Raw genomic sequence first — 27408 nt, 5'->3', positions numbered from 1 at the left:
TCTTGATTGCTGCAACCGCCTTCCCGCAAATACCCAAGCAACGGCACCTCGTCGTTTCCCGCTCCCGCCTAGGTATTCGTTAATAAACAGCAAACAAGAACAGAATCAGGTTTACCAGTGTGACCGTTGCGTTGACAATGAATGTCGGACGACATGTCAACCCAAACAAAGCACATGTATGTGGATTCCGTAACGTCTTCCATTCAAGATATCCCTTCTGATTCTCTTAACTACTCTCTCTCTCCCATACAATTCCAGCTCCCTCTTCCTCTTTCCCAAAGCCCACGTTCCTTACCCCTCTCCACTCATTCACCTTTCACCTCTCTTGTCGTTTCATTTCCTCGCCCCGCCCCTTGCTCTCCTTCAGGTGGCTCACGACCACTTCTCGGTTCATCCTCAACATTGCCTCAACGCCCTTGGACCGCCTTTGACAAGAGTATACAGAGTCATTCAGCACGGACCCACCTCTTTCAACTTGACTCGCGCCCTTTGTTGATACCTTCCCTTGGCGCGCTCGATCAGTGAGTCTGTGGGTCGGAAAGTGGTGTAGATCATGTTCGACAGATGACCGGGGTGATTGGGTGAAAGACGGGCGCTACTTGGCTACAGTACTACCATTCTGATTCTATTCTGGTCAACATCTCCAGCACGCGCTTCCAACGTATACTTGCATAAATACTTGGACAGAACGTGTAGAGCATGTAAATCATTCTCCCCAGCTCCCTTTCATTCACCACCTCTCTCATTCTCTTCTTTTCTTCACTGCTGTGCCACTCTTTACCGTTCCCTGCCCTGCCCTTCCCTCCCCTCCCCTCCCTCTTTTTACAACCACTCTCCCTGAACATATAGAAAAGAACCCCAGGCCCCAGGCTAACCACCAGCCATGCGCTTCCTCGTCCAGCTTCAGCTTCTTGCATTCGTCGCTGCACTAGCGCATGCTGCCGCTATGCCCTCGCCGGGTGGATTGGCGGCCCGCCACGCTGAACCAGCCGTCGGGCACATCGTGGCGCCCAAGAAGCGTCTCCTGGGTATCTGTCTCTTTGGGCTCAGTATATTAGGAGACTGCGACGGGCCCAAGGCCCCCGCCCCATCCGCTGTTCCACCCCCCAATGTCGCTCCCTCCAGCTCCTCGGGGGGCAATGCTACCGCAATCCTTTCTTCTGGCGCTGGCCTAGGTCAGTCATCCTCTCCGGCCTCTATCACCCCTGCCCCCGCTCCCTCCACCTCGCAGGGTGTCGGTATCGACCTCAACATTACCTCGGCCCCCGGTTCTGCTGGTCTCAACTCGACTATCACCCAGGCTGCATTCGACCCCTACACTTACGTCTACCCCCAGCCCCCGCTTCCCGCCCGCTCATACAACACCCCGGACTCTATTTTCACGGTGGATGGTGGCACCTTCATCTCACCATTCCCCACCACGAGGAGGTACAACTTGGTCATCGACAAGGCTAAGGGTGCGCCAGATGGCTTCCTTCGCATGATGTTCGTTATCAACGGACAATACCCTGCCCCCAAGATCGAGGCCAACCAGGGCGACACGCTCGAGATCACCGTCACCAACAATCTCGACATTCCCCAGGCACTCCACTGGCATGGCATGCGCCAGAAGGGCACCGGCTACGCCGACGGCGTCCCAGGCATCCACCAGTGTCCCATCTCGCCCGGACAGACCTTTACGTACAAATTCAAGGTCGAGGTTGAAGCTGGCACTTACTGGTACCACTCGCACTACGGAAACACCATGGGCGACGGCCTCAGCGGCGCTCTCATCATCCACAAGCGCAACATGCCCATGCAGCAGCTCCGTGACTACGACAGCGACCGTATCGTCTACCTCTCGGACTGGAACGACAACCAGTCGATGGTCATCCTTAAAGCGCTACACAACATGTCCGAGACGTACCGTGGGACGCCTTTCATGGGCCCGCCCGATGCCCTGCTCATCAACGGTGTCGGCCAGACCGACTGCGCCAAGGCACAGAAGGGTGTGCCGTGCACACAGACCAGGATGCCGATTATCAAGGGTGGTCAGAACGACAGGCTGCGCCTCCGACTCATTAACCACGGCTCCGAAGCTCTCATTCGCTACTCGATCGATAACCATATGCTGACGGTCATCGAGATCGACGATACTCCCGTCAAGCCCGTGACCCAGAGCGAGGTCATGCTCTGGCCTGGGCAGCGCGTTTCCGTCATCATCCGCCTCAACCAGGGCCGTTCCGGCTCGCAGTTCTATATGCGCGCTCGCATGGCTCAGAAGTGCTTCATTACCGAGGAGGTCCGTGAGACAAAGGCCATCCTCCAGTACACCGGGTTGTTTGGCTGGAATTGGTTCGGAACCCGGCCGGCCGTCGACAGCCCCTGGGGTGACCTCAAGAGCTCGAGGGACGAACTCTGCCACGATATGGACGAGTACCGGACTTACGAACCGTCCATCATCGAGCCATCGCCGAGCGCGAACGGCGTGTCCGTTTTCAACTCGGCGTTCGGCATCTTCATCGACTACACTGGGGCCTCGTTTATCGGCTTTGGCATGAACGATGTCACCTACGTCAACTACATCAACAACCCGCTCCTCAAGCAGATCAAGAACGGTGCCCAGCTCAACCCTCTGCATGTTGCCTCGCACACGTGGCCAGCGGCCGGCGCGTACGACCTGATCTTGAACCAACACGACACGGACCCAATTGCCCACCCATTCCACTTGCACGGACGTCCGTTCCACATCCTGGCGCGTGGCAAGGGCGCGATCTCTGCCGCGGATCTTCAGAACATTCCACTCAACACGGCTAACCCGCTGCGTCGTGACACGCTCTCCATCCCTGGCTCCTCGTACGCTGTCCTTCGCGTCATCACCGACGACCCCGGCGTCTGGCCCATCCACTGCCATATCGGATGGCACGTCGGCGTGGGCAAGCTCGGCGTGCTCGTTGTTCGCCCCGACGACATCCGCAAAGACAACTACCCTCCGCAGTGGGACGGTTTGTGCGCCGGCAAGGACCCGAACGAGATCGACTACGTCCGCCGCTCCAGCCTCGGTATGAACCCCTCCACGGGTCTCGGCGCCGACGACGACTCGGACATTGTTCACGAGATCGCCAAGCGCCTCCCCTACCACCAGAAGCGCCAGGCTGTCAACTCCAACGGCACGCACTGGTGGGTCGGCAACACGCCGTACCACGGCCGCCTGCCCCTGGGCCTTGCCCTTTAAGCCATTCACAGCATAGACTCTCGCTCTCGATGGAGGGGCCGTGGACAATTCTGGACACTTTTCCTCATAGGCTTCACATTTCTGTCACTCGACAATATCATCTGCACATATCCATCCTTCAATGTCATGTATTCATTTCTTTACCAAGCGGACAGGTGTTTACAACGTTGTTTGTGCTAAAGGCGAGCGTCAACCTGAGCAAAGTGGTGAACAAGATACCATTACGGCTTTGACGTAAGTCACAGGTGTGCCTTGACTTGACGCAAGAAGCATGCTGATTTCTCCAAGCAAGAAGTAAGGCGCGTCGATGAAACTCCCGAGGCTCGCGTGGCGAGGTTTGGGCGGCTGGGCTCGAGGCGGCTAGGGCTCAAAGCGGCCTGGCTGAGACAGGGATGACGCAACGACGCGATCACTTGGTGTCGGCGGTTCGGTGAGAGAACACAAGCTGTACACTCTGGGAGTGTTGCCGAGGGAAAAGATCCCACCGCTTGAATTGCCACTCAAGCGTACTGAGGTTTGGGCGTGGGCGCAGGCGCATAATATGACCACTTTGCGTGAGATACGTGTTGAAAACGAGGGCTCACTCAAATTGTGGACAAAGACTCGAGGCTGATCCCCTGAACACATGCCCGTGCCTGGCTTTTGATCTCTCCCAGAAACCGAGGCTCATCTCCCAACAAGTTGAAAGTGGATTTGTTCATTGAGAAGCTTTGGACTAAGCATGTATCTCATCAGTCTTGGTTTCTGGCCGGTAGAGTCGCTTCGTGACCTAGTCAAGTCTCCAAGTTGGGATCAGTGCTTAGCTGTGCTTAACAGTGAGCTTTAGCATTCCCTTGATTCATTGGTCCGGTTAGTCTGCGCCTGGACCACCCGATCAGATCAAAAGATCAAAATCGCCCTTACGCTCAAGGCTAATAAGGCTGCGGCCATCTCTTCTCACTTCCTTTCTACACTTCACACCTCTTTCTTTTTCTCTCTCTTTTCTTTACTTTTCACTCTCTGTGCATCACTTGTTGCCTAGTGCATCCCCTTCAACCACACTCAACACACAGTAGCCTCTCAGTACACAACCTCGGACCTGACGTCACGTCCATCGCTCGCCATCGCCAGCATGGACGCCAACAACCTCGACGGGCAGGTTAACGGTGAGTCTGTCCTCGGACACCTTGCCTCCTTCCCATGATACGCGCGTCCTTTCCCATTATACTGTTATTCCTTCTCCTTGGCTACTTGCTTTCCCCTTCTCGTCTCGTTACGTTGCGCGCGAGCACTATTTTGTTCCATCACAGTCCCGACGAGTTTCTCCGATATCCCACTACATCATCCAGACGCTGACTTTAGACCTTGTTCGGAACCTTGCTGCGAGCGAAACGTGAGTACTGCAGTGTCAGGAATCAGTGGCGACGCTACACTCCAACTCATGAGACGCCAAGGCGCCAGTCTCGCCTTGTACCGCCTATGTGGCGTTCGCAATAGACTGGTTGAGCATCGTCTCCGCGCGCCCGCGGCTCCATCGTCACCTTCCTCAATGTTATCCTTGAAGATCCGCTGACCTCAGTGACACGCTCGACGACGCCATTACGGCAAATTTTGCCGCCGATGCTCAGCTCACAACGTCAATCAACTCCGTCAAGGGCGCAGACAACATCCGTGATGTCCTCAATCTCCACCACGCGTTTGCGTCCGAGTGTACGCCGGGCCCGGTGAACTGGGACGAGAACAACAAGACGGCCACTTTCTCGCTGCAGAGCATCTACTCGCTTGGAAACGCCCCGTGGCCGTTCTCCATGCTTCGCCGCTTCTCCGTTCCCGTCAAGTGGGCTGATATCAAGCTCTATCTCCAGCCCGACGAGAGCCAGCCCGTCCGCTCGGATGCCACCGAGCCCACAAAGTATCAGGTTTCTCGCATTTCGACCGTCGCCCACCCGCCCCAGAACAAGCTCATTGCCGCCGCCTACTCCGTTCTCATGTACACTGCCCGCATCGTCGCTCCCTACCTTATCGATACCATGGTCGTCCTCCACAAGTTCTTCGTACGTAACCCCCTTGAGCGCGGAGTGATTCGCACCGGCGCCTCTGGCGTCGTTGAAATCCTCAGCTGGGTTCTCCGTGCTGCGTCGTCTAGGGTCCCTCTCATTGGTAACAAGAAGGTCAGACGCCCCCGGCTTCTCGAGGATCCCGAACGTGTTCCCGCCAACGTTGATGTCCCGTCCTCGCCTCCTGTTCCCGACGAGCCTCTTCCCGTTCGCAAGTCCAGCAAGCGCACGTCTATGCGGGAATCCGTCCAGGAGCCCGTCCAGTCCGTCCAGGAGCTCGTTAATGACAACACGCCCGAGCTCGCGCTTGATGAGGAGCAGATCACCCGCGACAACGCTGCCGCCACCGCTGAAGCCGTCGTTGACCATGACGAGGCAGACATCGACCAGCAGGAGCAGGCCGAGGAGGTCAAGGAGACTGCCACACTCGACTCTGAGGTCCAGAAGGTCGAGGCGCCCGCCGAGCCGGAGGCCGAACAGGTAACCGCCAAGATCGAGGACGAGGAGAAGGTCAAGGAGGACGCCGCCGCCGAGACCACCCTCGAGACCACTATGGCCGCTGAGGAGAAGGCTGAGGAGGCTGAGGAGACCAAGGAGGCGAAGGCACTTGAGGAGGAGGTCGCTGAGGTCCAGGCTAGTGCCGAACCTGAACCGAAGACCAAACCCGTCGATAACGAACCTGAAACTGAGGCCGAGGACGCCAAGCCCGAGGAGCCCGCTCCCGTCGTTGCCGATATTGCCACCCCCCAGCCAGCCGACCACACTACCACCGATATCAAGGAGGACATTTCCGCTATTTCTGAGACCAAGGACACCGCCGAGGACGCCGAAACCAAGCCTGACGATCTTGCGGACACTGTGGTGACGGACGTGGACACCCTCGAGGAGCCCGTGCTCAACCCCGAGCTTTCTTCCACCGAGGACCACGTTCCCGAGGTTGCGACCAGCGGACAGGTGGCCAAGCCCGACGAGACCGACCTCGAGAGCAAGACTGAGGACGCCGAACCCGCTTCTATCGCTGCCAAGATTACCAACCAGCAAATTGTTGACGACACTACCTCCGAGACCAAGGTGGACGTCCCTGCTACTTCTGCGGCGAAGGACGCTGAGGAGACGGACGCCGAGACCAAGGCTGATGTCCTTGCCGAGACCGTGGAGACGGACGTCGACACCCTCGAGGAGCCCGTGCTCAACCCCGAGCTTGCTTCCACTCCCGTCAGCGTTCCGGCTGATGAGGCTGAGCCCGAGGCCACCGAGCCCAAGGAGGCGGAGGCCAAGGGCACGGAGGCTCAGAAGCCTGTCGAGGCCGCGATCGCTGTCCCCGCCGCCGAGGAGGAGGCCATGCCTGAGGCGGTCCACGCCGAGGAGGCCAAGCCCGAAGAGGCCGAGGTCGCGGAGCCTAAGGTCGAGGAGACCAAGCCCCAGGAGGTCACGGTCGAGGAGCCCAAGATCGAGGAGGTTGCGGTCGAGGAGACCAAGATCGAGGAGGTTGCGGTCGAGGAACCCAAGCCCCAGGAGGTCGCGCTCGAGGAGCCCAGGGTCGAGGAAACCAAGACCGAGGAACATGTCCACGCTTCCTTCGCGGATATGGCTGCCAACCAGCCCGCTCACCACACCACGACTGAGACTGCGGAGGACTTCCCAGCTCTTCCCACGGGCGACAACGCTGCTGAAGAGCCAAACTCGACGGCCGCCGCCACCATCAGCCTCCCCGACTCGGGGCCTTCGTTTGCCGACATTGCCTCGTCTAGAACCGAAAACGACGACTCGGAGTCGCGTTCCTCCTCTCTTCCTGGCACCGCCGAGGGGAGCGTCGATGGTGACAAGAAGAAGAAGAAGAAGAACAAGAAGAAGAGCAACAAGAACAAGAACAAGAGTACGTTTGGACACCTGTCTGAAGCAAGACTGACCATTCAGACCGTAGACTCCGCAACAAGGAGATCCCAAGCAACGCTGGCGGTAACGAGTAGACGCTACTGCCTTGTGCAAACTCACACCAAGTGTGAACAGTAGGTTCGGCTCTCCAGCCAAGCTGACATTGCAGAAAAAGGTTGCGTTCCGCGACCCGCTCGCTTTGGGCACCTCTCTCCGGATCTCCCCCTCTCTGTCCTCCTCATGTTGAACCTCTTCTCTTGCTCTCTGACTCGTCACGACTGTAGCATAGTCATATTAGCCTCTCGTCTGCATTCACAACGCGGACCATGCATTGGTATCGGTTATAGAGTAGACAGATCCGCTCGCAAACGAAAGGCATGTGCGAGGCCTAAGTCATGAGTTCAATCCTCTCTGGAAGCATTACGGCAATCGAGTGGCCACGGAAGTATTCCGGGTATCCCTGGTGGACCAACGTCAACAACGATGCGAAGTTACAGTGCACAACCAAAACATCTCACCTCCCACTCTCCCATCGCGATGTCGCAGTCGCCGCTTGCGCGCAAGCGCAAGTCACTGACAGCATTCTCGCGCGCGCCGTCGCAGCTCTCTCGCTCCGTCACAGCCTCGGCTTTAGACGAGGTTGCGAGTCCGAGCTCCAGTCCATCTCGGCCTTCCTCGGACCAGAATGCATTTGCGACACCGCCCAGAGAGCGGCGCAGTCGGCGTGAGCGCGAGTCACTTCCCGAGGCGTCCTTCCGTGAATCACCGCGCGACTCAGTGCGTGACTCGTCGCGTCGCTCCACCCTGGGCTACTCGCCAACTGGGACGCCGACACCTGCCCCCCGCCCCCACCGTATCGTGTATTCGCCGTACGCGACGCCGCCAGCGGGCCTGAGTCGCTCCTCCTCAATCCCGTTCAACATGGCAGCGTCTTCCGAGGCCGCGCGCAAGACCGAGGAACGCCTCCGCGCGGCGGTACCGGGGGGAACACCGAAGAAGCCGCGCTATGTTCGCCGCAGGCCCCTTTGGAAGCGGTAAGCTAATTCGTGACGTATCTGACGGCAGAATCGTTGAATCCCCGGGAAACGCACTCGACACGGCGCTCTTCCACGTCCCAACTAGCGTGGAGGAGATGCTCCCACCCGCGAGATGGGCCAACCCCCTCGCGCTTGCGTTTTACGTTGTGCATTGGCTCCTGCTTGCGCCGCTGCGCGCTGTCAAGCCCGACGCGGTCCTCAAGGGCGAGCGTGGGGTTGTAGATTCCATCGGGAATCGGTGGGAGCGGCGCGAAGCTGGGGCGCGATCCGGCGTCGCTGGCACCCGAGTGGTGAGCTGCGAAAAGGGGAAGTCAGCTCACACCAGGCCTTTCTCTACACCTTCCTCCTGCTTGTGCTTGCTGGTGCCAACGCCGCCTGGCTTTTCACCCGGTACCGCACATACGACATGCAGTTGCGCTCGGGCAAGGATCCTCTGCGTTCGCCACACGCGTCTCCTGTTCCTGCGCCCAAGGTACGCCCGGCCGACGGTCGCCCCGAGGGCCTGCCCGCCGCCGACGAGGCGCCTTTGCAGAAGGTCGCGCGCCTCGTGGGAACGGGTCTCTGGGCGCTGATCAAGTGGGCCTAGTAAGTGTTCTTCCTTGCACCACTGACCGCAGCCGCTCGATACTCGGTGCCATCGGTGCGCGCCCGCCGTCCACAATCACCGGTATGGCACGTGGCGACAGCATCCAGAGCCTGCGGGTGTGGGACCCGCCCGAGTTCTGCCTTGCTTTCTTCTGCGCGATGCCGCCTGGCGCGCCACTCATCGCGTACTTCCTTACCAGCCAGCACCCGTTCCTCACCCCGCTCATCCTCGCCGTCGCGGCAGCCGTCATGTCCCATCTCGCCGCCTGCTTCACCCAGCTCATCAAGGACCGAATGCTCTTATCGGCAGAGGTCATGCGCGAATACGACCAGCGCTTCGTGTACAAGCGCGTGTTTGCGCCCATGGTCGACCGCGGCGTTGGCACGTCGGATGGTGAGTGCTTCTGTAACGCCGGCATACTGTAGCTGACCATCAGCCGTCATGCTCCCCTAGAATCCCATCCCAAGCGACACCCTCTCAGCATTCTCATGTCTATAGATTTGCATTTATGTCCATTCCTCCTCGGCACATGTCACAATCATCGCATGGTAATACAACAATGTCTAGTTATCACTCTATGGCTATTCGGGAGAAGATAGTGAGACGGTCGGCCCAGGACTAAATGCAGTTGGGGTGCGCGTTCCCGAACTGCGCCGCATGTCGAGGTCGAGCCCAATCTCTGGGGCTATGGACCCGTTTATAGGGCCAACTCGCACCAGATCGGGGCTGGCTTGCGTGGTCCTGGTGCGCTTGAGAATGCCGACTTCGTCGATGGCGGCGCGGAGGGCCGCGCCAGAGTCGTCGATCGAGTGCAGGAACCGCAGGAGCTCCTTGCACAGCTGTGCCTCCTTGGCGGCCATCGCGAGGCGGAGGAGACGGACGGTCTCGGGCGTGTCGCCGGCCTCCTCCAGGTAGTGCATGACAAGCAGGTACGAAGCAGCGGTACGCAGAGCGCCAGCACGCAAGCAGCGCTCGTACAGATCGCGCGGTTTTCCGACGACGTCGAAAAGGATCGGCCAGTGCTCAAATTCCGTCTTGCGGGCGCAGCCGACCACCACGTCGAGTGATTCGGGAAAGTGGTCAAGGAAGGATGCGACGAGCGCGAGGGTGCGCCCGCTGCGGCTGCTGGCTACGCTGACTGCGCTTGAGTTGTCGACGCCAACCTCGTCGACCGTGTCCTCGAGCACGGCATGAAGGAGCTTTTCAAGCGAGTGCCCAAAGTACACCAAATCCTGGTAGTTTGCTGCAAAGGCGAGTGCCGCGCTCAACCGCTTCGCGTCGAGATGGTACCGCAGGAACTGGGGGAGGAAAAGGTACGTGTTGGTCTGGAGCTTGAAGAGGGCGAAGGGGAGGGTGCGCGTCGAGGTCTCGTATTCGACACCGATGATTATGCCCTTGTCCATCAGGATCGAGAGGGGGTAAAAGTCGAAACGGAGCGCAATGCTGGCTTGTACGCTCTCGTAGCTGTCTGCCTCGAGGTTGACGCGTGTGGCCTCGATCGTAAGCGCGTCGAGCCACACGCGCATGTCGCGGCCATCATAGCCCCAGAGCGAGTTCTCCAGAGTCCCGACACCGTGCAGGTGCGTCCAGTAGCTCTCGATGCGGTCGGCCAGCACCTGCATGTCGTACCGTACCTCGTCGTTACCCGCCTTGCGAGGACGGAGAAGGACGAGCCGGCCGTCGACCAGAAAGATGATCGTCGCGACGATCAGGTCGTCTGCCGGGTCGCCGAGGCGCTTCTGTGCCTCGGGGATGAGCCAGGAGAGTGCACGCACGCGGCTCGGCACCCTCACGAGGCCGGCGAAACTCATGCTCCCGCATAGCTGGATGCGGATGCTCTCGCGTGTCGGCAAGATTAAGAAGTGGTACAGCATGCTGTCGGCCGTGTACACGAGTAAGCTGTTTTCGAGGAGCGTCATGACGAGCACAGGCGACGGTAAACTCTGGGCGTGGAGCACGTTAGTCTCGCCGAGGTCCAGGTCGCGCGAGTACAGCCTGATTTGGTACTTCTTCTCCACCTCGACGGCGGCGATGAGCACGTGGTGAAACCATAGGAGGCCACCACGGACCGTGAACGCGCGCTCTTCGCGTTCATGCCCGAAAAGCTTCCATCTCCCGCTCGCCGCCGAGTAGTGCGTCAGTCCGCGCCGGCCCGCGACGGCGATGAAGCGCCCGTCAGACGAGATGGACGCGTACCGCAGTGGCCAGTTAGTCGCAATGTACACGCTCGGCACGTGGATGTGCTGCCACACGTCGCTCTCGGGGTTGATGACGCTCATGTCGGGCTGATCGGCTCCGCGGTACACCATGACTCGGTCGTCCATCTGGAGGAACGCGTAGCGCGTATTGTCGGGTGAGTGTTGGCCTGTTGTAGCGCTCTTAACGAACGGCATAGCGTACAACCGCTGTGGGTCAAGGCGCGAGAGGAGGAACAGGTCGTTGTTTCCCGGCGCCCAGAACAGCCCCGCAACGCTGCTCATGAACGCGTCGGCGGATGGCTCATCGTCATCGCCCGCCACGCCGTACCCGTCCAATCGCCCGCCCATGCTCCAGACTGCCCAACCATTTGCGTGTCCCACCGCTAGTGCGTAGCCGTCCGATGTCCACGCGAGTGCCGTCACCGCACCAGGATCCACGCTGAAACTTACCGAGCGCGCAGAGCGCTTCAGATCGAGCGTGTGGGAGAAGCGGGGTGCTTGGGGGTATGCAGGGATAACGTGGATGTGGACGAGCCCGCTCGCCATACCGATCGCTGCGAAGCCTAGCTTGCCGTTGACCGAGATGTGGATCGCCTTGTCCTCGACGGGTGCGACGTCTTCGAGTAAGCCCAGGCTCCGAAGACCGTTTTGTACGTCCTCGTCGCCTTGCGCTGGGAGCGGATAGAGCAGCTGGCCCGAGTACTTGGGCTGCGGGAGTGGAGAGAACTTGCTGGAGCTTGCGCTAGAGCTCGTACCAGACGCTTGTCGCCGCTGCTGTTAGTTGAATACATCTATCGCTACCCACTTCACGCTTGAACAGCTCAACAGCGCTGGTCGCGTACATGACGTACGCACGCCCGTCGTCTGTGAGCAGGCTATACACTGTAGGGAGGGCTGGTGTCCGTGTAGCTCCGAGGGAGACGGGGATGGGCACTTGTGTGCCTTGGAGAAGCCATTCGGCACGGCCCATGTCCCACAGCTCGCACTCGACCTGTTCCTCCGTGTCGCCATCAAGTGGCGCAGGCGGGAAGTGTGACCCAGGTGGTGTGAGGAGGTGCGCTGGGATCGGATACGGCACAGTGAGGAACGCAGGTGGGTGCTGCAATGTGATGACGAGGGAATGTTGTTGTGGGAGGATGGCGGTTGCACGCCCCATTGCGAACGCTACGCCGTCGCACCGCAGCTCCCAGCCCGCCAGCTCACCACCTTCTCCCGGCCCACCGCCGGGAGGGAAGGAGGTTGTTGGAACACTCTCATACGCGGGCACCCCGGTCGGCAAAAGCGAGTACACGATGAGGTGTGATGTTGTGGTCTGGTGTTAGCAGCTAGTATGCGGAAGCATTACGCACCAGCACGATGAGTCTCCGCGCGTCGTGCGCCCAGAACACGTCGGCATTCACGCCCCATCTGTCGACGCTCTGCCTGCTCCGTACCACGGCAGCCTGGATGACGGTGGGCCGCACCTCCCACACGCCGAGGCGGTCGTCTGCGAGCGTCGCAAAGAGGTTACCGCGGCGCGAGGGGCGGATGCGGGCGACACACTCATCGAGGGGAGGTGGAACACCGATGATCCGGGCGGCCGTGGTCGGCCAGTACATTGTTGGCAAAGTTGCTGAGGATGGAGTGATGGATGATGGGAGATAGGGTTCGGTTGGCGGCAATGTTCGGATGAATGGGAGCGCGTCGTGGACGCGTGGCTGGATGGCCATGATACGGCGCGGAATGTCCCACCAGGAATCTACTTTACGGCTTCAATTGCGCTCAGCATTGACGGATCGATACATCGATCCTAGCGATGCAGTGCTGCGATGTCTCGAAGACATATACATAAGAGGTAAGAATGTACAAGCTAAAGGCCAGCTACCTAGTTTCAAGTCCAAGCCCAAGATGGTACCAACTACCAAAAACCTAGTGCTGAACCATCCCTGTGGGACTTCATCCGCGCCACCCAAGTGCGCGCGTCATCGTCGCCCTCGTCCGCCACGGCACCAACAGAAGTGGCTTGCCAACCGCTACGACCTCGTACATTATATGCAACGTGATGCCGATGTAGGCGGAGTGGGGCTGGTGAGTGTACCAGTGTGCCTGTATTCATATATACATACTGACGCGAGCCTTGTCCATGCGGGACCCAATGCGCTCTGCGTGGCTATGGTAATCGGTTGGTGCCATTTGATTCGGTCCAGGACCTTTCGCTGCGCGCGGCGTTAGTCGCACGCAAACTCCTGCGCAACCAGACATTGTAAAATGTCAGCAGGCGCAACTCATTGAGTAGAGCACCGAATACCTCAGGTCGATCCCTTATCCACCCTGTCCGTCCGTTAGTCCAGATGATCCAAGGCGGCCTCGAACTCCGCGAGCTACGACACAGCCATCAAGGAGGCCGACGCCGTGTTGCTCTAAACTAACTTGCGGTGGTACCGTACAAGGGCTAATACGGACGAGTGCATCGAAAATGAGGGGAAGTCACAACAACGGCAACAAGCCTGGTGTACCCGAGCCTATCGTCGTTTGGTATTAAGGGCCAAGAAGTGCCCCACAGCGAGGACGAGACGTACAGTGATAAATCTCAAGAACTCGACCGAGAAGGACCACACCATGTTATCAAGTGCCCTCTTCCGGACAAGAACATTGTCCCGCCAGCGCCAATTGAGCAGCTCGGTCTGTGGTCCCCGTCGCTCTCCGACTTTGACAAGTGGAAGGGCAGGGCTGTGGATTGCGTCACCGATAAGCTGTCCGTCAAGAAGATCCCCGAGGTGATCTCCGAGGCCACTGGGAAGATGTTTGACACGATGCAGGTCACGAGGGAGTTGTTCGAGATGGACGAGGCGCGCGCATCCAACCCCCAGATACACCTCAACTCATGCGTATTTGCCGAGGATCTGATCAAGGACACGCCTATCAAGGAGTCGCGACGCCTCGTCGAGGGGTTCTGGGACTTGGGCGACTGGTGTCTCCAAGCCGGCGGTGTTGAGAAGAATGGGGTATGAAGAAGCAGAGTAGTTCTGTATTAGATGAGTCTGGAGACGAAAGATCGTACTCGTCTGTGTTTGCTGCTGATTGTTATCCCATTTCAACCTACATGGCCGTCGTCAGGTCGATCTCTCCGCCCCTCACCTACCGCTCCCTCCCTCTTGGCTGAGTATGGAATGGGTCCGAATACTGCTCCTCCAGAAGTGCCGAAGGAGGCATGGCCATCGTCTTCTCGTTGAGCTGCATATCCAAGTTGAGTAATCGCTTCTCGCTCATGGACCACGATGTCCTACCCTGTAAGTATCTGGGGCTGTATTCCAGCCGGACTGGATCTGGGATAGGAGGGAGTTTTGCGTTTGCGAAACCGTCGATTGTCCTGGGATCCCTGTTCCTTGAGAAATCAACAGAGCCGACGGCATTGACGAGTTCTCTTCCCGAAACAAACTTAAAAATACGTACTGGCGTTTCTGTTGTTTACGGCGGATGAGGACGAATATCAGCGCCTCAATTAAGATAATAACGAGAACTCCGCCCACGACAGCAGATGCAAAAGCTCCCATATTCCTCCTGGTAAAGGATACATGTACGTTCCTTGGGGAGAGCACCTTGGGGTCGGCTGATAGATTCATGTCGTCTTTGAACCGGCTAGATTCATCAGCCAAGCCAAAAAATGTGCTCACGTGAAATAGCGCACCTCGTACGAAACCAACCCCAATACCTTTGACGCATCCGGATCTCCCGTAACAAAGACGCTATACTCGACGGCGGGGTTGGGGGGAGTGATGTAGAACAGTTGATTCACAGCCGTGTGTGTACGGGTGACATTGAACGTTTCTCTTGTCTGTCTGAAAGGAGGCAACGGGTCAACGTGGACACTGTAGACGCCGTGGTCGTACCCAATTGTTCCTTATAGTTTTAGGTGATTTGTCCCTCAAGGAAGCGTAAACCTGACAGTTGCGCCTTTGTTGAAATTGACAGAGTTGTCGGCTGTATTTCGGAAGAAGAAGAAGAATGGCCGTGATAGGATAGTGGGCGAGAAGACAAAACGGGCTCCATAAGAATCGCATTTCATGTTCATGTCCTGTAAACGTATCGCGGCAGTCAGGGCCATTCCCGAGCGGCGATAACACATGTGAGACGTGAGCGTCAGCGGTCCAAACTTGCAGCACACTATCGGTAGATTTGGTAACCGTAATGCTGTCCACTGAACACCTTGTCCTTGATTCTGGATGGCAGAAACGATCCAGAATTCGACGTCGGGACTGGAAAACCGAACGTTAGTAGTGTAGAATGGATGGACGTGGAGCGTCCGTGAAACGGGGACGTGCGTCTCCGTAGTACCGCCACACTGCGCGTCCCTTGAAATCACCACTTGGCCACTCTGGTCACTGAAAGGCATAGCATACCAGCTGTGCAGAGGCCGAAGCATTGCAACTTGTGACGCGAGTGGCGTTGCATGGATCAAGGAACCCCGGCGGCTGCAATGTTTGCTCCGGTTGGCCTGGAACGTGCCTGGTTGCTTGGACGCCATGTCTGCTACAACCCAGCAATTCCAGCAATATGCGTCAAGGTTAAACGTACGGGTACCCCTCCTCGCGTTACCTCAACTACATACTGTATCTTCAGAGGTCCGAATGTAATCTGAGCCAGGGCCACAGGAATATGCTGTAGATTGGGCACATTCGGTAAGGCTCAGGAAGTGTCCCGACGTGCACATCGATATCCTCCGCCATTGAAACGCTTCCTCAAGGCGCCAGCAGCCTGCCAACGGTTATAGTCTGGTAGCGTTGTGCTTTCAGGGTACGTCGCGCATACGCACGCCGCACGCCGTATTTGCGATGACTGTTGTTTTCGCGTCTGTGCATTATCTACACACTGACTCATCCAACGTCGGATGAGTCGGTACTGTAGAGGGTCCGGACACATCGCATTCTCGTGAACTCGTTCCCGCCGTACACCTCGCTCTGAGAGCCGTCAGACGACATTGCATACATCACGGCGTTCAGCATTAGGCTACTAGGTCGTCAGGTCGTCATCGCTGCTCTATGTTATCGCTCTTGGACAAATCACGCCATTACTGCGGGCTTCTGGCGTCGTAGGGACCGCTGGGGTCGTAGGGAGGAGGGCTTGGGGTACGCGGCGCACCAGGCACCTGCATCGGCGCACTCGTGGGCGGAGCCGGCAGAGGCCGCTGGACCGGAGAGGTCGGCACGTCAAAGTCGATCCCCGAGTTGCGGGGCTTGGCGGCGCGTCTAAACGCGGCCGCGCTCATCATCCCAGCCGCCGTCGCGGGAACCTGGACGGTGAACGGCGTGCTCTGCGCGGGGATGTTGACGACGCTCGCCTCGTTCACGTCGCCGATGCTACCGTTGCTCGTGCGCGCGTACGCGTCGCGTACCCCGAACGAGCCGGGCGGCATAGACTCGCGCGTCATGAAGCTGGGCGCAAACGAGTCACGCGGGTCGCGCGGGTACTGGCTCGTGAAAGACTCTCGGACACTGGCGGGGTGGTTGTGCCGGTCGAGGTCGGAGGGCGCGGGCGGCGGCACAGAGGGGATGTACTGCGCTAGCGGGTGCTGGGTCGGGGTACTGCGTCTGTGATCCCCCGGAATGTCCACCATCGCCGGCTCGTCGGAGTAGTTGTACTGCGATGGCGGGGACGCAGGAGGCATTCTGGAGGCGTACGCGAGGGCAGCGCTTGTGTCCTCATCAGGGTGCGCGATGCCGTCGTACGCGCTCGGTTCGGAGAGGCGCGTTCGAGGCGGAGAGGAAAGGTGTGCGGGTGGGGGAGGGGACGAGAGCGGCGTCGAGAATTCGCCGTCCTCAGACTGCCGAATGCCCGGTGGGGGAGGCATGGTCGTCTCGCTAGAGTAGTAACCCGAGTTGTTCGAGCCTGGGCGCACGTCGCGGTTCTCGTCACCCGTCGAAAGGAAGTCCGAGCTGAACGGCTCATGACCGATCGACGGCAGAGTGTAACCCGGTTCGTCCCGCAGCTGGTAACTCGGCCCATCGTGCAGTGTCGTACCGCGCGTACCGCCCGACGACTCGACCTTGAGAGGCTGCCAGCCAGCGAGAGGTTGATTGTGTGCCAACTCGGTGCCATGGTCGCTCTCGGCCTCTGCCTCGTCGGGACCTCTCACCTGCGTCTGGGTCGAAACGGTGTCAGCGGGGGACACCGCGGGTGCTGCGGCCTCCTGACGTGCCCGCTCGGCGTCCATCTCCATCTGCTGTTGCCACTCGTAGTCTTGCGTCTCGGGCTCGCGCGAGTTGTCGCGGACGATGGTGTCTGCAGGTGCGCTGGCGCCCTGCTCTTGAGCCCTCTGCTCATCCATCTCCATCTGCTGCTGCCACTCGTAGTCGTGCACGTCGAGGTTGGGTGAGTCAGCAGCCTTCCGGACAACAGTGCCCGGTGGCGTGTCAACGTTCGAGGCCAGGCGCCCCCCAAACTCGCTGTACGTGCTTCTGTGGCCGTCGTACGACGTCTCGCCAATTGCCGGGAGTTGTGGGGGCCCACCACTGGCCTTGCGCTCTGTTGGGTAGCCGCCGTACCCCTCGTGGCCCCCGCCGGTGTGTAACGTGGTTGGCCGTGGCGCAGAGTCCTGACGGCCGAACGAAGGTGCGCGCAGCGACCCCGAGTCCGCCATAATCGGCAGCCCAGGCGGCTTGGGAGCGGCCGACGCCGCGTGGAACTGTACGGTGGCGAGCTATGGTTAGCCTCGCCTGCTTCCGAAAACCTACGCATTTGATGGCCTCCTTGGTCGTGTTCTCAGTCCTCTCGTACGCATTGTACGGCGCACGGTCGTACCCAGGGGGCGTCTCCTCGAGCGGTATCTCCTCAAGGAGGAGCTTGCCTAACTCGCCGATGATGCACATCTTCTCGCCGAGCTCCTCTAAACCGCCGAACTTGTATGACATGGCCTCCTTGACGGTCCTGGCAGTCAGCACTGTTTTGCACCTCCACGTACTGGCGCTTGAAGTCACCGAGCCTGGTCTCCTCATGGACAATGTCCGAGTCCATCTGACGCATATCTTGGCGGAGTCTCTCGAGCAGGTCGGTCTGCGCTGGCAACTGCTTGTTCTCGGGACCCATTTTGGCGAGTTTCCGCTCGGCCGCCTCGGCCTTGACGCCCGTCGTGCGGCGTCGGCGGCGCATCTCGTCGAGTGCTTCTTCACGTGCGCGGACCTTCTTGAAGCACACGCGCATGCTCGCCTCGTGACTCGCAAAGGCCCGGAATGCAGCCGACAGCTGGTTCAAAAGCGTAGACGAGTGGCTCAGCACATCCTGCAAATCGGGTCCCTCGGACTGGCCGTAGAGCGGCAGCTTGGTAGCCGCGGTGGCGGTCTCGGTTGCGAGCCGGTCGCACGTCCCCATAATTGCCTTTTCTGAAGTGATGATGCTAGAGTTAGTCAGTCAGTTCACTTTGTCCACTCACTCCTGCAAGGGGCGCAGGTCCTGGTTGCCCAGGGAAGGAAGCAGGCTAGTGTGCGCGATGCTCTTGCCGAGCTTGCGCCCGATTCCGTCGAAAGCAGACGGGCCACTGCTGGGGGCCGCTCCGCCCATCCCACCACCCCCAGTGCTGATGCTCATCATAGACTCGGGAACGCGAGGTGATGACGGCTCAGAGTCACCGCTGGTCATGGTCGGAGCGGGACCCGAGTTGTAAGTGCTTGACGAGATCCGTGACTGGGCTGGGATCGACTCATGTTGGATATCGCGCTTGCTACGCCCAAAGGACGGCAAGCTAAACTTGCCTGACGCGTTTCGGAGCGTCATTCCGGTGTGAGTGGTGTGATGAAAGTGTTGGTGTAAAGGATGGACAATTGACAAGTTGATGAAGAAGAGAGGGTGTTGAAAGGGGAAACCGCAACCAAAGTAGACTCTAAGTGAGTTGGACACGCGTAGCCCTGTGCCCTGAAGGAGATCCTATCTTCTCCGGATTGCTGTGAAAGGGTCCGCTTAAAAGGATCATTAGGTCCATTAGGGTCCATTAGCCACTTTACAATACACAATGACGTAGTAGAGTCACTGCCAACCTCTTGATCACAGCCATCCAACCCAGAGCCCAAGCTCCCCCCCCCCCCCAAAGTCTGTGTAACCTTGGCAGTTGCTACTACATCGCGACAGCTCTCAATGAGATTCAGCTGACAGTTGTACAGTTGTACAGTTGCACAGTTGTACACACGGGTCACTCAACTTGTCCCAGCCAGCAGCCAGCAGTTGCTGCGGAATCGGCACGGGACCGACGGGACCTTGAGTTTAGTTAGCCCGTTGATCCCTTGAGTTTAGTGAGCCCTTACAAGTGTCAACCAAGCTTCATGTCTGTCTCTTGGCTCTTGGCCAAGCAAGGATCGGCCGCCGCCACCAAGCAGTAGAACGTTTTCGTTGTTCTTCTTGACGGCATCAAGGACGTTGGGTATCGCACGGGTTGGACCCCGGGGTGGCTAGAGTGGAGGGCGAGGCACGGCCATGCAATGCTTGGCATGTCGGTGAACCGGTGTTTGTGGCGGTGAATCACATCACAGATGGATACAAGTAAGCTGGAAAACGCGTCTGTTCCATGTTCCAGTCACTTGAAAGCAGGCGCGCAGAGCATGAATCGTCATCTTGCTAGAGCTGCCACTCCTGTACTCCAAGACGAGTCTAAAAGCCAAGCAATCGATGCTTGAACAAGTCTCGGTTTCCGTCGGATCCCCCACTCACATGACACTTTGACATTGCCACTCGGCACCGTGGAGGACCTACCATTCAGGTCACCTGGCTGTGGCAACAGCTTCTCATAAAGCAAAGCGACTCGCAAGCGCTACTCATGCTACTCACCCACACCCCAGGATGAAGAACTCTGGCATACACCCCGCGAACCGGGACGAGCCACCGACGTACGAGGAGGCGACGTCCAACATCGACTTGCGGGTCGTTGCAGCGCCCGCCTCGCCCCACGATCCTCCTGCAGAGGCAACCCCAGTGGCCGACCAGGGCGTAACTTGTCACCTCACCTCGGCAGCTGCAAGCGTACGCACTGACCTCGGGTGCGCCGCGGTCGATGTGAAGCGCGAGCTAAAGGTGGCGGGGGAGGAGGTGGCCAAGGAGTTGGCGGACGCGTATACCGAGGTGCAGAAGGGGATTGCCGAGGTCGGGCGGAGTTTGTTTGGCTTCGGACAGGGGCCGTGTCCCTCTCGCTCAAAGTGCAACCGGCGCTCGAGTTGCGGTCGTTCGCTCACGGGCTGCAAGCGCAAGGAGAAGTGCTAGCTACCTCATGGCTTCTGTAATCCGTACCATATACACGAAACCCAGTACTATATTCCATCTCCAAATCTAGCCTACATGATGCAGCATGACGAGCTGCCACTGCCGCCGCCACCACCCTCCCCCTCGTGGCCGATGTACTGCACGCGCACGCCTCCGTTATCCGAGGAAGCGCTGACGCGGTCGGGTCCCTTGTCGTTGGGGTCGTCCTCGCGGTTCTTTGGAGCCTCGCGGAAGCGGGCGTACTCCTGCTCCTCCTTGTTCAAGTGGCTCTTGTCGTCGCCAGTCCTCGGGTGGCCAGATCCCACGCTAGGGCCCGACCTACCATCGGACCGCGGACGCACCCGATATGTGATGCTCTTGTCGTGGCCCTCGTTCGGTAAGATGACGCCATCCATCCCTACGAGCCTTTTCCGGCCGTTCGTCGAGCGCATCGTGACCAGCCCGTCAAAGTCGTCTGGCAGACTGAGCGTCACGGACCCATTGAGGCTCCTAGCCTGAACATCGATAGCGATGCCAGCAGGCCGCTGGACGGTTAAGTCGACACGTCCGTTAGTGGTCGTGATCTCGACTTCAGCGGGGCGATCAATAGACCCGTGCAACCAGAGGGAGGCGATAACAGACCCGTTCGTCGAGTGCATCTTGACGTCTGGGCCGCTGTTAGAGCCCGTGAGGCTCACCGCATAAGTCCCCTTGATGGACGAGTTGGTCTCAGTGAGCGTCCTGTCGTTAGCTGGGGAGAATGGAGGGCTCACAAAGGGGCGACGGCCTTGGTGGCCGAGCTTGGAGGCGATACCGGTGGTGGCGATACCGGTGGTGGAGATTCCAGCTCGGACTCCTCGTACGTCGGCGGAAGGTCCTCGGAGGTGCGGGTCATGGTGTTGGTGAAGTCCTCAAGTTGATTGAGACAATGGCGAAGTGTCACTAGTTGCCCAGGCTTGGAATTCTGTATCTGATGTACAGCCTTGAGATGTAGGGATTTAGAGATAAGGGTCGACCATAGTGGTACAATGGATACATTCAAATTAGAACAAGAGGACACAGCCGAAAGAGAGCGCGTCATCAGGCACGGAGACACCAACTCGATGTACTAAATGACAAGACGATACTCCATCGTCATTTCGTCAATCGTCCACTCGCTCATACGTTGATACTTTCATGCTCCATCCTCATCCTCGTGGCTCAGGCGTAAGTACCCAGTGCTAGCAGTGCTGTTGTGAATGCGTAGAAGCCTGAAGGCGGTGCCGCCATATGGAGCTAGGTCTGGACCCAACGGGCTCCCAGGGGAGGCAGGATTTGGTGTAGAGCGTCTCGGTGCATGGACTGACCTGAACTGATGGGATTTACAATCTTATGATGATGATGGGACTAACTGATAACTGAAACTCTCACTGGCCACTGGGATCACTAGGTAGCTTACAACCACAACCATCTGCCTCAGCTGTCGGCAGTCATCCAACAGCACGGCCTGATGTGCACACAACACCGAAAGCTGCTCGTCACCAGGTAGCCGGATTGCCTAACATTTGCACTGCAGCCTGGGAGCCTGGGAGCCTGGGAGCTCAGAGTGCCACATGGTGGTGGTAGGCAGTGTAATGCACTGCATGGAGAGAATTGTGCTTTTGGATGGTGGGAATGGAAGCCCCTCAAGCGAACGGCTTATTCGCCGTCGCCGCTCGCACGAACCCGTACCTTGCTCTTCGCACCTTCGAAGATGCTCGGACCTCTGAGTGAGCGGAATCAGATGATCAAAGCTCAAACTGAAGCTCACTGTACCCCTCCCCGACCTTCCTCCCTCCCCATTCATCCCATTCATCCTTTCAGACTTGTCTCTATCTATCTACTCATCCTCACTTGCACTACCCCTTCTTCCTTCCTTCATTCATCCACACTCATCCTCTTATCATATCATTCCCAAGTCAAAACCACCTCACCAATTCATCCTCCGACCTCCCAAACTCCAAGGCCTTGCCACTCACCATGGTCAGTACCTCACAAGGGCCTTGCTCCCCTTTCCTTTCTGATGGCCCCCTCCCCCCTCTGACCCCAGGCATACTACCCCTCCATGCCCGCCCCATACTACGGCCCATACGCATACCCCCAAGCGTACCCCCAAGTCCAACCCATGGCAGGTGTCCCAACGGCGGGCATGGTATCCATGGGGGTTCCAATAGCTCCTATGGCTGGCGTCCCCATGGTCCAACCACAGCAATACTACTACTCCCCCGCCGTGGGTACACCCTAAGATTGCCACTGATGGCAGTATTCCCAATACCAGCGCTACGCGTGAGTCAGCACCCTACCTTGCCGGGAAAGACCGGCCTCAGCTCCGTTAACGTGGTCGAGAGCTGACCACAGAGGATACCCTGGGTGAGCCGCCCCAGGCCAACTGACGCCAGCTACGACCCGTACATGGGCACCACCCCTGTCGCTTATGGTGTACGTTTTCCTCAGCTGATGGATCCCTATCCCCTAAGCTGACAGACAGGAGCCACCCCTACCCCTACCCTCACGACTCACGACTCCACTCACGCAGAACCCTGCCTCGCGACCCAGGTGACCGCCCCGGCATACTACCAGCCCTACATGGGCGCAACTCAGTATGTCGCTCCGCTCCGCTCGTACTTTCCTGCAATCTCTGCCGTTCCCCACCAGCACGTGCCACTCTTCGGGGGAGTGAGTTGTCCCCGAAATAGCGTTGACACAAGATATGGTAGCGACGCGTGGTGGCCCCACGACCGTAACCCAGACCAGTGGTACTCCAACGACCGCAACGGCGTTTACCGTCCCGTGCGGCGGTTCCGTGATCTGCTTGTCCGCATTCTTTCATAAACCTGGCCTGTTGGATTGTGTCGTGGTTTTGGTTGGGCTTTTCCCCGTTGTATGATGTCTGCGACTCTCCTTCATTGTCCCTGTTTTGCACGGCTGGCTCATTAGTGGTGTGTGCACGTATGCATGTCTTCTATGCGAAACGGGCGCGGCAGTCCCACCGCACCCTCTACCGTACCGTGATGTCCTACCTCTCCTCATCAGCACCCATTACCTCCTAACGCACGCTGAGAATAATGTCGTCAATCTTCAACAGCAGCGCAACAGTCTCGGCCGCAAGCTCGAGCGCGCTCGTCGACACCAGCAGGGGCTGCACAACGCCGAGGTCCTGGATGTTGGAAACGATGCCCTTCTTGACGTTGATGCCGGCGTTCATGTCGCCGAGAGCATGCCTGTTGCGCAGCTCGGTGACAATGCCGATGGGGTTGAGGCCGGCGTTCTCGGCGAGCGTTGTGGGGATGATCTCGAGAGCCTCAGCAAACGCCTGGAAGCAGTACGCCTCCTTGCCCTTGAGCGTCTCGGCGTACTGCGAGAGCAGCCGGGACACGTGGATCTCGGGTGCGCCACCGCCAACAATGAGTGCACGCTTCTTGACGAGGCAGCGGACTACACACAGCGCATCGTGCAGCGAGCGCTCACTCTCCTCGAGCACAAGGTCGTTGGCGCCAGTGCACACGATCGAGACCGTCTTACCGGGGTTCTTGACACCCGTGATCTTGACGACCTTTGCGCCATTGAGGTTGGCCTCCTCGACGAGGTCGGCCGTACCGAGCTTGTCCTCGGTGAACGCGTCAATGTCGGCGACGGGCTTGGCGCCAGTAGCCTTGGAGATGAACTCGATCTCGTCGCGCTCAATGTCCTTGATGACAAGGATCTTGAGCTTGGCGAGGAAGTGGAGCGAGAGCTCGGTGACGGCGTCACGCAGAATCGACTTTTGGATGAGCAGCACGTTGCAGCCCGTCTTCTTAATCTTCTTGCACAGGGTGAGCAGGTACTGGCGCTCCTCCTTGAGGATCTTGTCCATCTGGCGGTAGTCGTTGACGACAATCTGGTTGTCCATGTCGGGCTTGGGGCTCGAGAGCTGGAACTGGATGAGACCGATCTTGGCCTTCTCCATGCGAGTCGGGCCGCCGGCGTTGGCCATGGCCGGCTGCTTAAGAGCGAGGCCCTCAACGAGCTCGGTGTCGTCAATCGTTCCGCCGACCTTCTTGATGATGCGAATGTCGCGCAGGTCGACGTTGCTCGAGGTGGAGGTGACGAGACGGAGAACCGAGTTGACGGCAATCGGGGCGAGGGTCGACGAGTACTGGCTCACGACCTTGGAGTTGAGCGACGTCTTTGCCGCGCGCAACAGCGCCTCCTTGTCGTTCAGGTCGACGGGAGTGCTCATCTGGTCGAGGAACTCGACGGCCTTGCCGGCCGCGGCCTGGAACGACTGCGCGATTGTTGTTGGGTGGATACCCTGCGACAGCAGCCTCTCGGCCTGCGACAGCATGCTGCCGGCCAGCACGACCACACTTGTCGTTCCGTCGCCCGCCTCAATGTCCTGCGCCTTTGACAGCTCGACCAGCATGCGTGCCGCGGGGTGCAGCACGGCCATGTGGGAGAGAATTGTTGCGCCGTCGTTGGTAATGACGACCTCGCCGTTGGAGGTGGTGATCTGGAGTCAGCGGGATGGAGCGCCGAGCGGAGCGCAGCGCGGCGCAACGCAGCCTGAAATGGCGAGATTCAGGTCCTGCAAGTGTGCTTGTGTTCACGACAACAGCAATCCAAATCGCGCCCTCGCGTCATCGCCACACCTACCATCTTGTCCATGCCCTTGGGTCCCAAAGACGTGCGCACAGCGTCCGACACCGCTGCCGTTAGCTTGTCCACGCACTCCCCCAACGCCACGAATATACACACCCTTGGCAGCGTTCATGTTCGACAGGCGCACCTCGGTCGGCTTGCCCTGCTATCAGCGAGTCTCAGTCCACCAGACGCACCTTGTCAGCAAACGAGCGGTCGGCAATGCTGGCGCCGGCGCCGGCGCCGGTACCGACAGAGGGCCCTGCTGGGGCGGGTGCGGTCTGTGCCATGGGAGCGTGTTCAATTTGGAAAGGGAGAGAGGGAAGATGGGGAGGTGCTCGTCGTCGAGCTCGTCGAGGTGGATGTCGGTGGAATGTCTTGGTGCTCGAAAGTTGGATACGCGTCGAACACGACAGCGTGCCATTTGGTTCCGCCGCTGTGCACGTGTCGCCGCTCGCTCGTGGGGGGAGGTAATAAGGGTATAAGGGGCCTATTGACGTTCTTGGTCGGCGCGCAATACTCTTTCACGCCTAGATCATTAAGATGGATAGCTATTAGGCATGCAAGGGTCTGTTCCGATCTGGCCATCGGTCTCGGAGCTTTGTGGGATCTCCGAGTCGGCGAAGCGCCGATTCCGATGACGTTTGGCGCGAAGGATGGCCTGGGCGGATCTTGACCTGGTTTCGACGCGCCTCAGACACAATGGAACAGTGGCAACATCTTTTGCTTGCGTCGGCCTGCAGGGATGCAGGGATGCAGGTCCGCATGGTGCATGGTGCTTGGTCAATGGTCCACTCTTAACATTGCTGAGAGCGAGGACTTGAGTGCTCGTGATCTGAGAGCTGAGAACTGAGAGACAAGCGGGTCCAAAACTGGGTCACCCGGGCACACTTATCAACCCGTTGTCTCAGATGCATGCATATCTCGTTCGAGTCGACCCAAACATGTAAACATGTAAACATTCAATGTACGCGTGAAGCACCGTGGCAGGAACGGCGGCTAGCAAGAAACACAAGCGCCAGACAAGCGCCGTCCGCATGGGTTTGCAGGGAGTGCGGAAGGGAAGCGAGGAATGCCGCCGCCTACTTGCATGGCTTGCACCCGCGTCATCCCGTCATCCACGCCAGGTTTGGGGACCAGGTGACTGCCGCGCGCGTCCGGCACGACAAACCACGCCGACCTCACTTGGTTTCCCTTTTCTTCATCTCTCCATTCCTCTCCTGTCCATCGCCTATATATTGCCACAAGGCGCAAGATACAATGCCACCCCGCATCCCCCGTCGTCTCCCCACCGTTCCCCGTCTTCCAACCGTCTCTCGCCCTGCTCGTCTGCCCCGCATGCCCGCCCAGATTCGCCGCCACACCAGCCGCGACCGCTACTTCCTGCGGCCGCTGCAGAGCGAGGCTCCATCGCCGACGTACGACTACAAGTTCCTCTCCAAGCCCGCTTCCGTTGAGGTGCGTTCGTTGTTGTGGAGACAACTAATTCCAGGTCCTCGGATACCCGTTCTCGGGGGGCCAGCCGCGCGGTGGCGTCGACGAGGGGCCCGAGGCACTCGTCAAGGCCGGCTTGCTTGACCAGTTGAGCGCACTTGGATGGGAAGTCAAGTTCAACTCGCAGGCCATGAACGATGTACGCGAGCTCGCTGTGCAGGAGCACGACTCGGGTATCGGCAAGATGCACAAACCGCTTGCGGTTAGTGCCGTCAACGAGCGCGTTGCGGCCGACGTCGCGGCCATTCAGGAGCGTGGCGCGTTGTCACTTACGCTTGGTGGTGACCACTCGTTAGTGAGTATTCGGAGTGGAGCAGCGAACAGGCAGGCCGACTGGAGCAGGGAGTGTATGGAACACAGGTTGCGGAGCGTGGCTCCATAGCGCCGGGATTCTCGATGACGAGACGCTTCCTTTACCAGCACGAGTAGACAATGTTGCGCCACTGGACCAGCGCTGACCCCAGGGCATGGGCACCGTGGCCGGCACGAAGCGCCGCTTCCCGGAAGCGGCACTGATCTGGGTCGACGCCCACGCCGACATCAACACGCCCCTCACCACTGACTCTGGCAACCTGCACGGCTGCCCCGTCTCCTTCCTCCTTGGATTGGAGGGCACCGACGTCCCTCCCTTCAACGTGTGGCTGCAGCCGTGCCTGCGTCCGGAGGACATTGTGTACATTGGCCTGCGCGACATTGACGACAAGGAGAAGCGTATCCTCCGCGAACTGGGAATCAAGGTGTTTACGATGCACGACGTCGACGCGCACGGCATCGGGCGGGTCATGGAGCGCGTGCTCGCTCACGTTGGCGCCGCGCGCCCCATCCACCTCTCGTTTGATGTCGACGCACTCGACCCCACCGTCGCCCCGTCCACCGGCACGCCCGTGCGTGGAGGCCTCACCTTCCGTGAAGGACACTATATCGTCGAGGCCATCGCTGAGACTGGCAACCTCGTCGCTGTCGACATTGTCGAGGTCAACCCTGCCCTTGAGGACGAGGCTAGCGCCGCCCAGACCGTCGCGATCGGGTGCTCCCTGTCCCGCGCCGCACTCGGCGAGACCCTCTTCTAGGCAGGCCCTCTAACAAGGTAACAGGTTGAGCCTGTGTGTATTCCTAGCATTATTTCGGATATAAT

The 27408-nt window shown here is 59.0% G+C and overlaps 11 protein-coding genes across 11 annotated transcripts; 7 read left to right on the top strand and 4 right to left on the bottom strand.

The window, feature by feature from the left end:
- Positions 1-883: 883 nt before the first annotated feature.
- CcaverHIS019_0502890 (uncharacterized protein) lies at positions 884-3214 on the top strand (the record flags this gene model as incomplete). The annotated part of the gene is made up of 1 exon (XM_060601431.1): positions 884-3214. The coding sequence occupies one exon, from the start codon at positions 884-886 to the stop codon at positions 3212-3214; it is 2331 nt and encodes a 776-aa protein (XP_060457926.1).
- Positions 3215-4325: 1111 nt separating this feature from the next.
- On the top strand, positions 4326-7220 carry CcaverHIS019_0502880 (uncharacterized protein; the record flags this gene model as incomplete). The annotated part of the gene is made up of 4 exons (XM_060601430.1): positions 4326-4359; positions 4556-4586; positions 4773-7126; positions 7168-7220. The coding sequence occupies 4 exons, from the start codon at positions 4326-4328 to the stop codon at positions 7218-7220; spliced, it is 2472 nt and encodes an 823-aa protein (XP_060457925.1).
- Positions 7221-7662: 442 nt separating this feature from the next.
- CcaverHIS019_0502870 (uncharacterized protein) lies at positions 7663-9201 on the top strand (the record flags this gene model as incomplete). Its single annotated transcript, XM_060601429.1, has 5 exons — positions 7663-8159; positions 8191-8452; positions 8488-8747; positions 8780-9141; positions 9185-9201. 5 exons carry the CDS (start codon positions 7663-7665, stop codon positions 9199-9201), a joined length of 1398 nt encoding a protein of 465 aa, XP_060457924.1.
- Positions 9202-9329: 128 nt separating this feature from the next.
- RIC1 (uncharacterized protein) lies at positions 9330-12544 on the bottom strand (the record flags this gene model as incomplete). Its single annotated transcript, XM_060601428.1, has 3 exons — positions 9330-11717; positions 11752-12258; positions 12296-12544. 3 exons carry the CDS (start codon positions 12542-12544, stop codon positions 9330-9332), a joined length of 3144 nt encoding a protein of 1047 aa, XP_060457923.1.
- A 524-nt stretch (positions 12545-13068) lies between these two features.
- Positions 13069-13936, top strand: CcaverHIS019_0502850 (uncharacterized protein; the record flags this gene model as incomplete). Its single annotated transcript, XM_060601427.1, has 2 exons — positions 13069-13100; positions 13432-13936. 2 exons carry the CDS (start codon positions 13069-13071, stop codon positions 13934-13936), a joined length of 537 nt encoding a protein of 178 aa, XP_060457922.1.
- A 2057-nt stretch (positions 13937-15993) lies between these two features.
- On the bottom strand, positions 15994-18692 carry CcaverHIS019_0502840 (uncharacterized protein; the record flags this gene model as incomplete). Its single annotated transcript, XM_060601426.1, has 4 exons — positions 15994-17622; positions 17657-17849; positions 17884-18315; positions 18352-18692. The coding sequence occupies 4 exons, from the start codon at positions 18690-18692 to the stop codon at positions 15994-15996; spliced, it is 2595 nt and encodes an 864-aa protein (XP_060457921.1).
- A 1056-nt stretch (positions 18693-19748) lies between these two features.
- CcaverHIS019_0502830 (uncharacterized protein) lies at positions 19749-20165 on the top strand (the record flags this gene model as incomplete). Its single annotated transcript, XM_060601425.1, has 1 exon — positions 19749-20165. The coding sequence occupies one exon, from the start codon at positions 19749-19751 to the stop codon at positions 20163-20165; it is 417 nt and encodes a 138-aa protein (XP_060457920.1).
- Positions 20166-20236: 71 nt separating this feature from the next.
- CcaverHIS019_0502820 (uncharacterized protein) lies at positions 20237-21039 on the bottom strand (the record flags this gene model as incomplete). The annotated part of the gene is made up of 2 exons (XM_060601424.1): positions 20237-20885; positions 20918-21039. The coding sequence occupies 2 exons, from the start codon at positions 21037-21039 to the stop codon at positions 20237-20239; spliced, it is 771 nt and encodes a 256-aa protein (XP_060457919.1).
- Positions 21040-22142: 1103 nt separating this feature from the next.
- On the top strand, positions 22143-22994 carry CcaverHIS019_0502810 (uncharacterized protein; the record flags this gene model as incomplete). Its single annotated transcript, XM_060601423.1, has 7 exons — positions 22143-22145; positions 22213-22392; positions 22426-22448; positions 22521-22532; positions 22562-22599; positions 22699-22762; positions 22871-22994. The coding sequence occupies 7 exons, from the start codon at positions 22143-22145 to the stop codon at positions 22992-22994; spliced, it is 444 nt and encodes a 147-aa protein (XP_060457918.1).
- A 214-nt stretch (positions 22995-23208) lies between these two features.
- On the bottom strand, positions 23209-25069 carry CCT4 (uncharacterized protein; the record flags this gene model as incomplete). Its single annotated transcript, XM_060601421.1, has 4 exons — positions 23209-24651; positions 24795-24847; positions 24897-24942; positions 24977-25069. The coding sequence occupies 4 exons, from the start codon at positions 25067-25069 to the stop codon at positions 23209-23211; spliced, it is 1635 nt and encodes a 544-aa protein (XP_060457917.1).
- Positions 25070-26039: 970 nt separating this feature from the next.
- Positions 26040-27343, top strand: CAR1 (uncharacterized protein; the record flags this gene model as incomplete). The annotated part of the gene is made up of 3 exons (XM_060601420.1): positions 26040-26237; positions 26272-26568; positions 26738-27343. 3 exons carry the CDS (start codon positions 26040-26042, stop codon positions 27341-27343), a joined length of 1101 nt encoding a protein of 366 aa, XP_060457916.1.
- Between the last annotated feature and the right edge of the window lie 65 nt (positions 27344-27408).

The sequence above is a fragment of the Cutaneotrichosporon cavernicola genome (genome assembly GCF_030864355.1).
Source record: "Cutaneotrichosporon cavernicola HIS019 DNA, chromosome: 5".
Taxonomy (NCBI): Eukaryota; Fungi; Basidiomycota; class Tremellomycetes; order Trichosporonales; family Trichosporonaceae; genus Cutaneotrichosporon; species Cutaneotrichosporon cavernicola.
The sequence above is the reverse complement of the archived record's forward strand: the minus strand, read 5'-3'. Positions and strand labels throughout refer to the sequence as shown.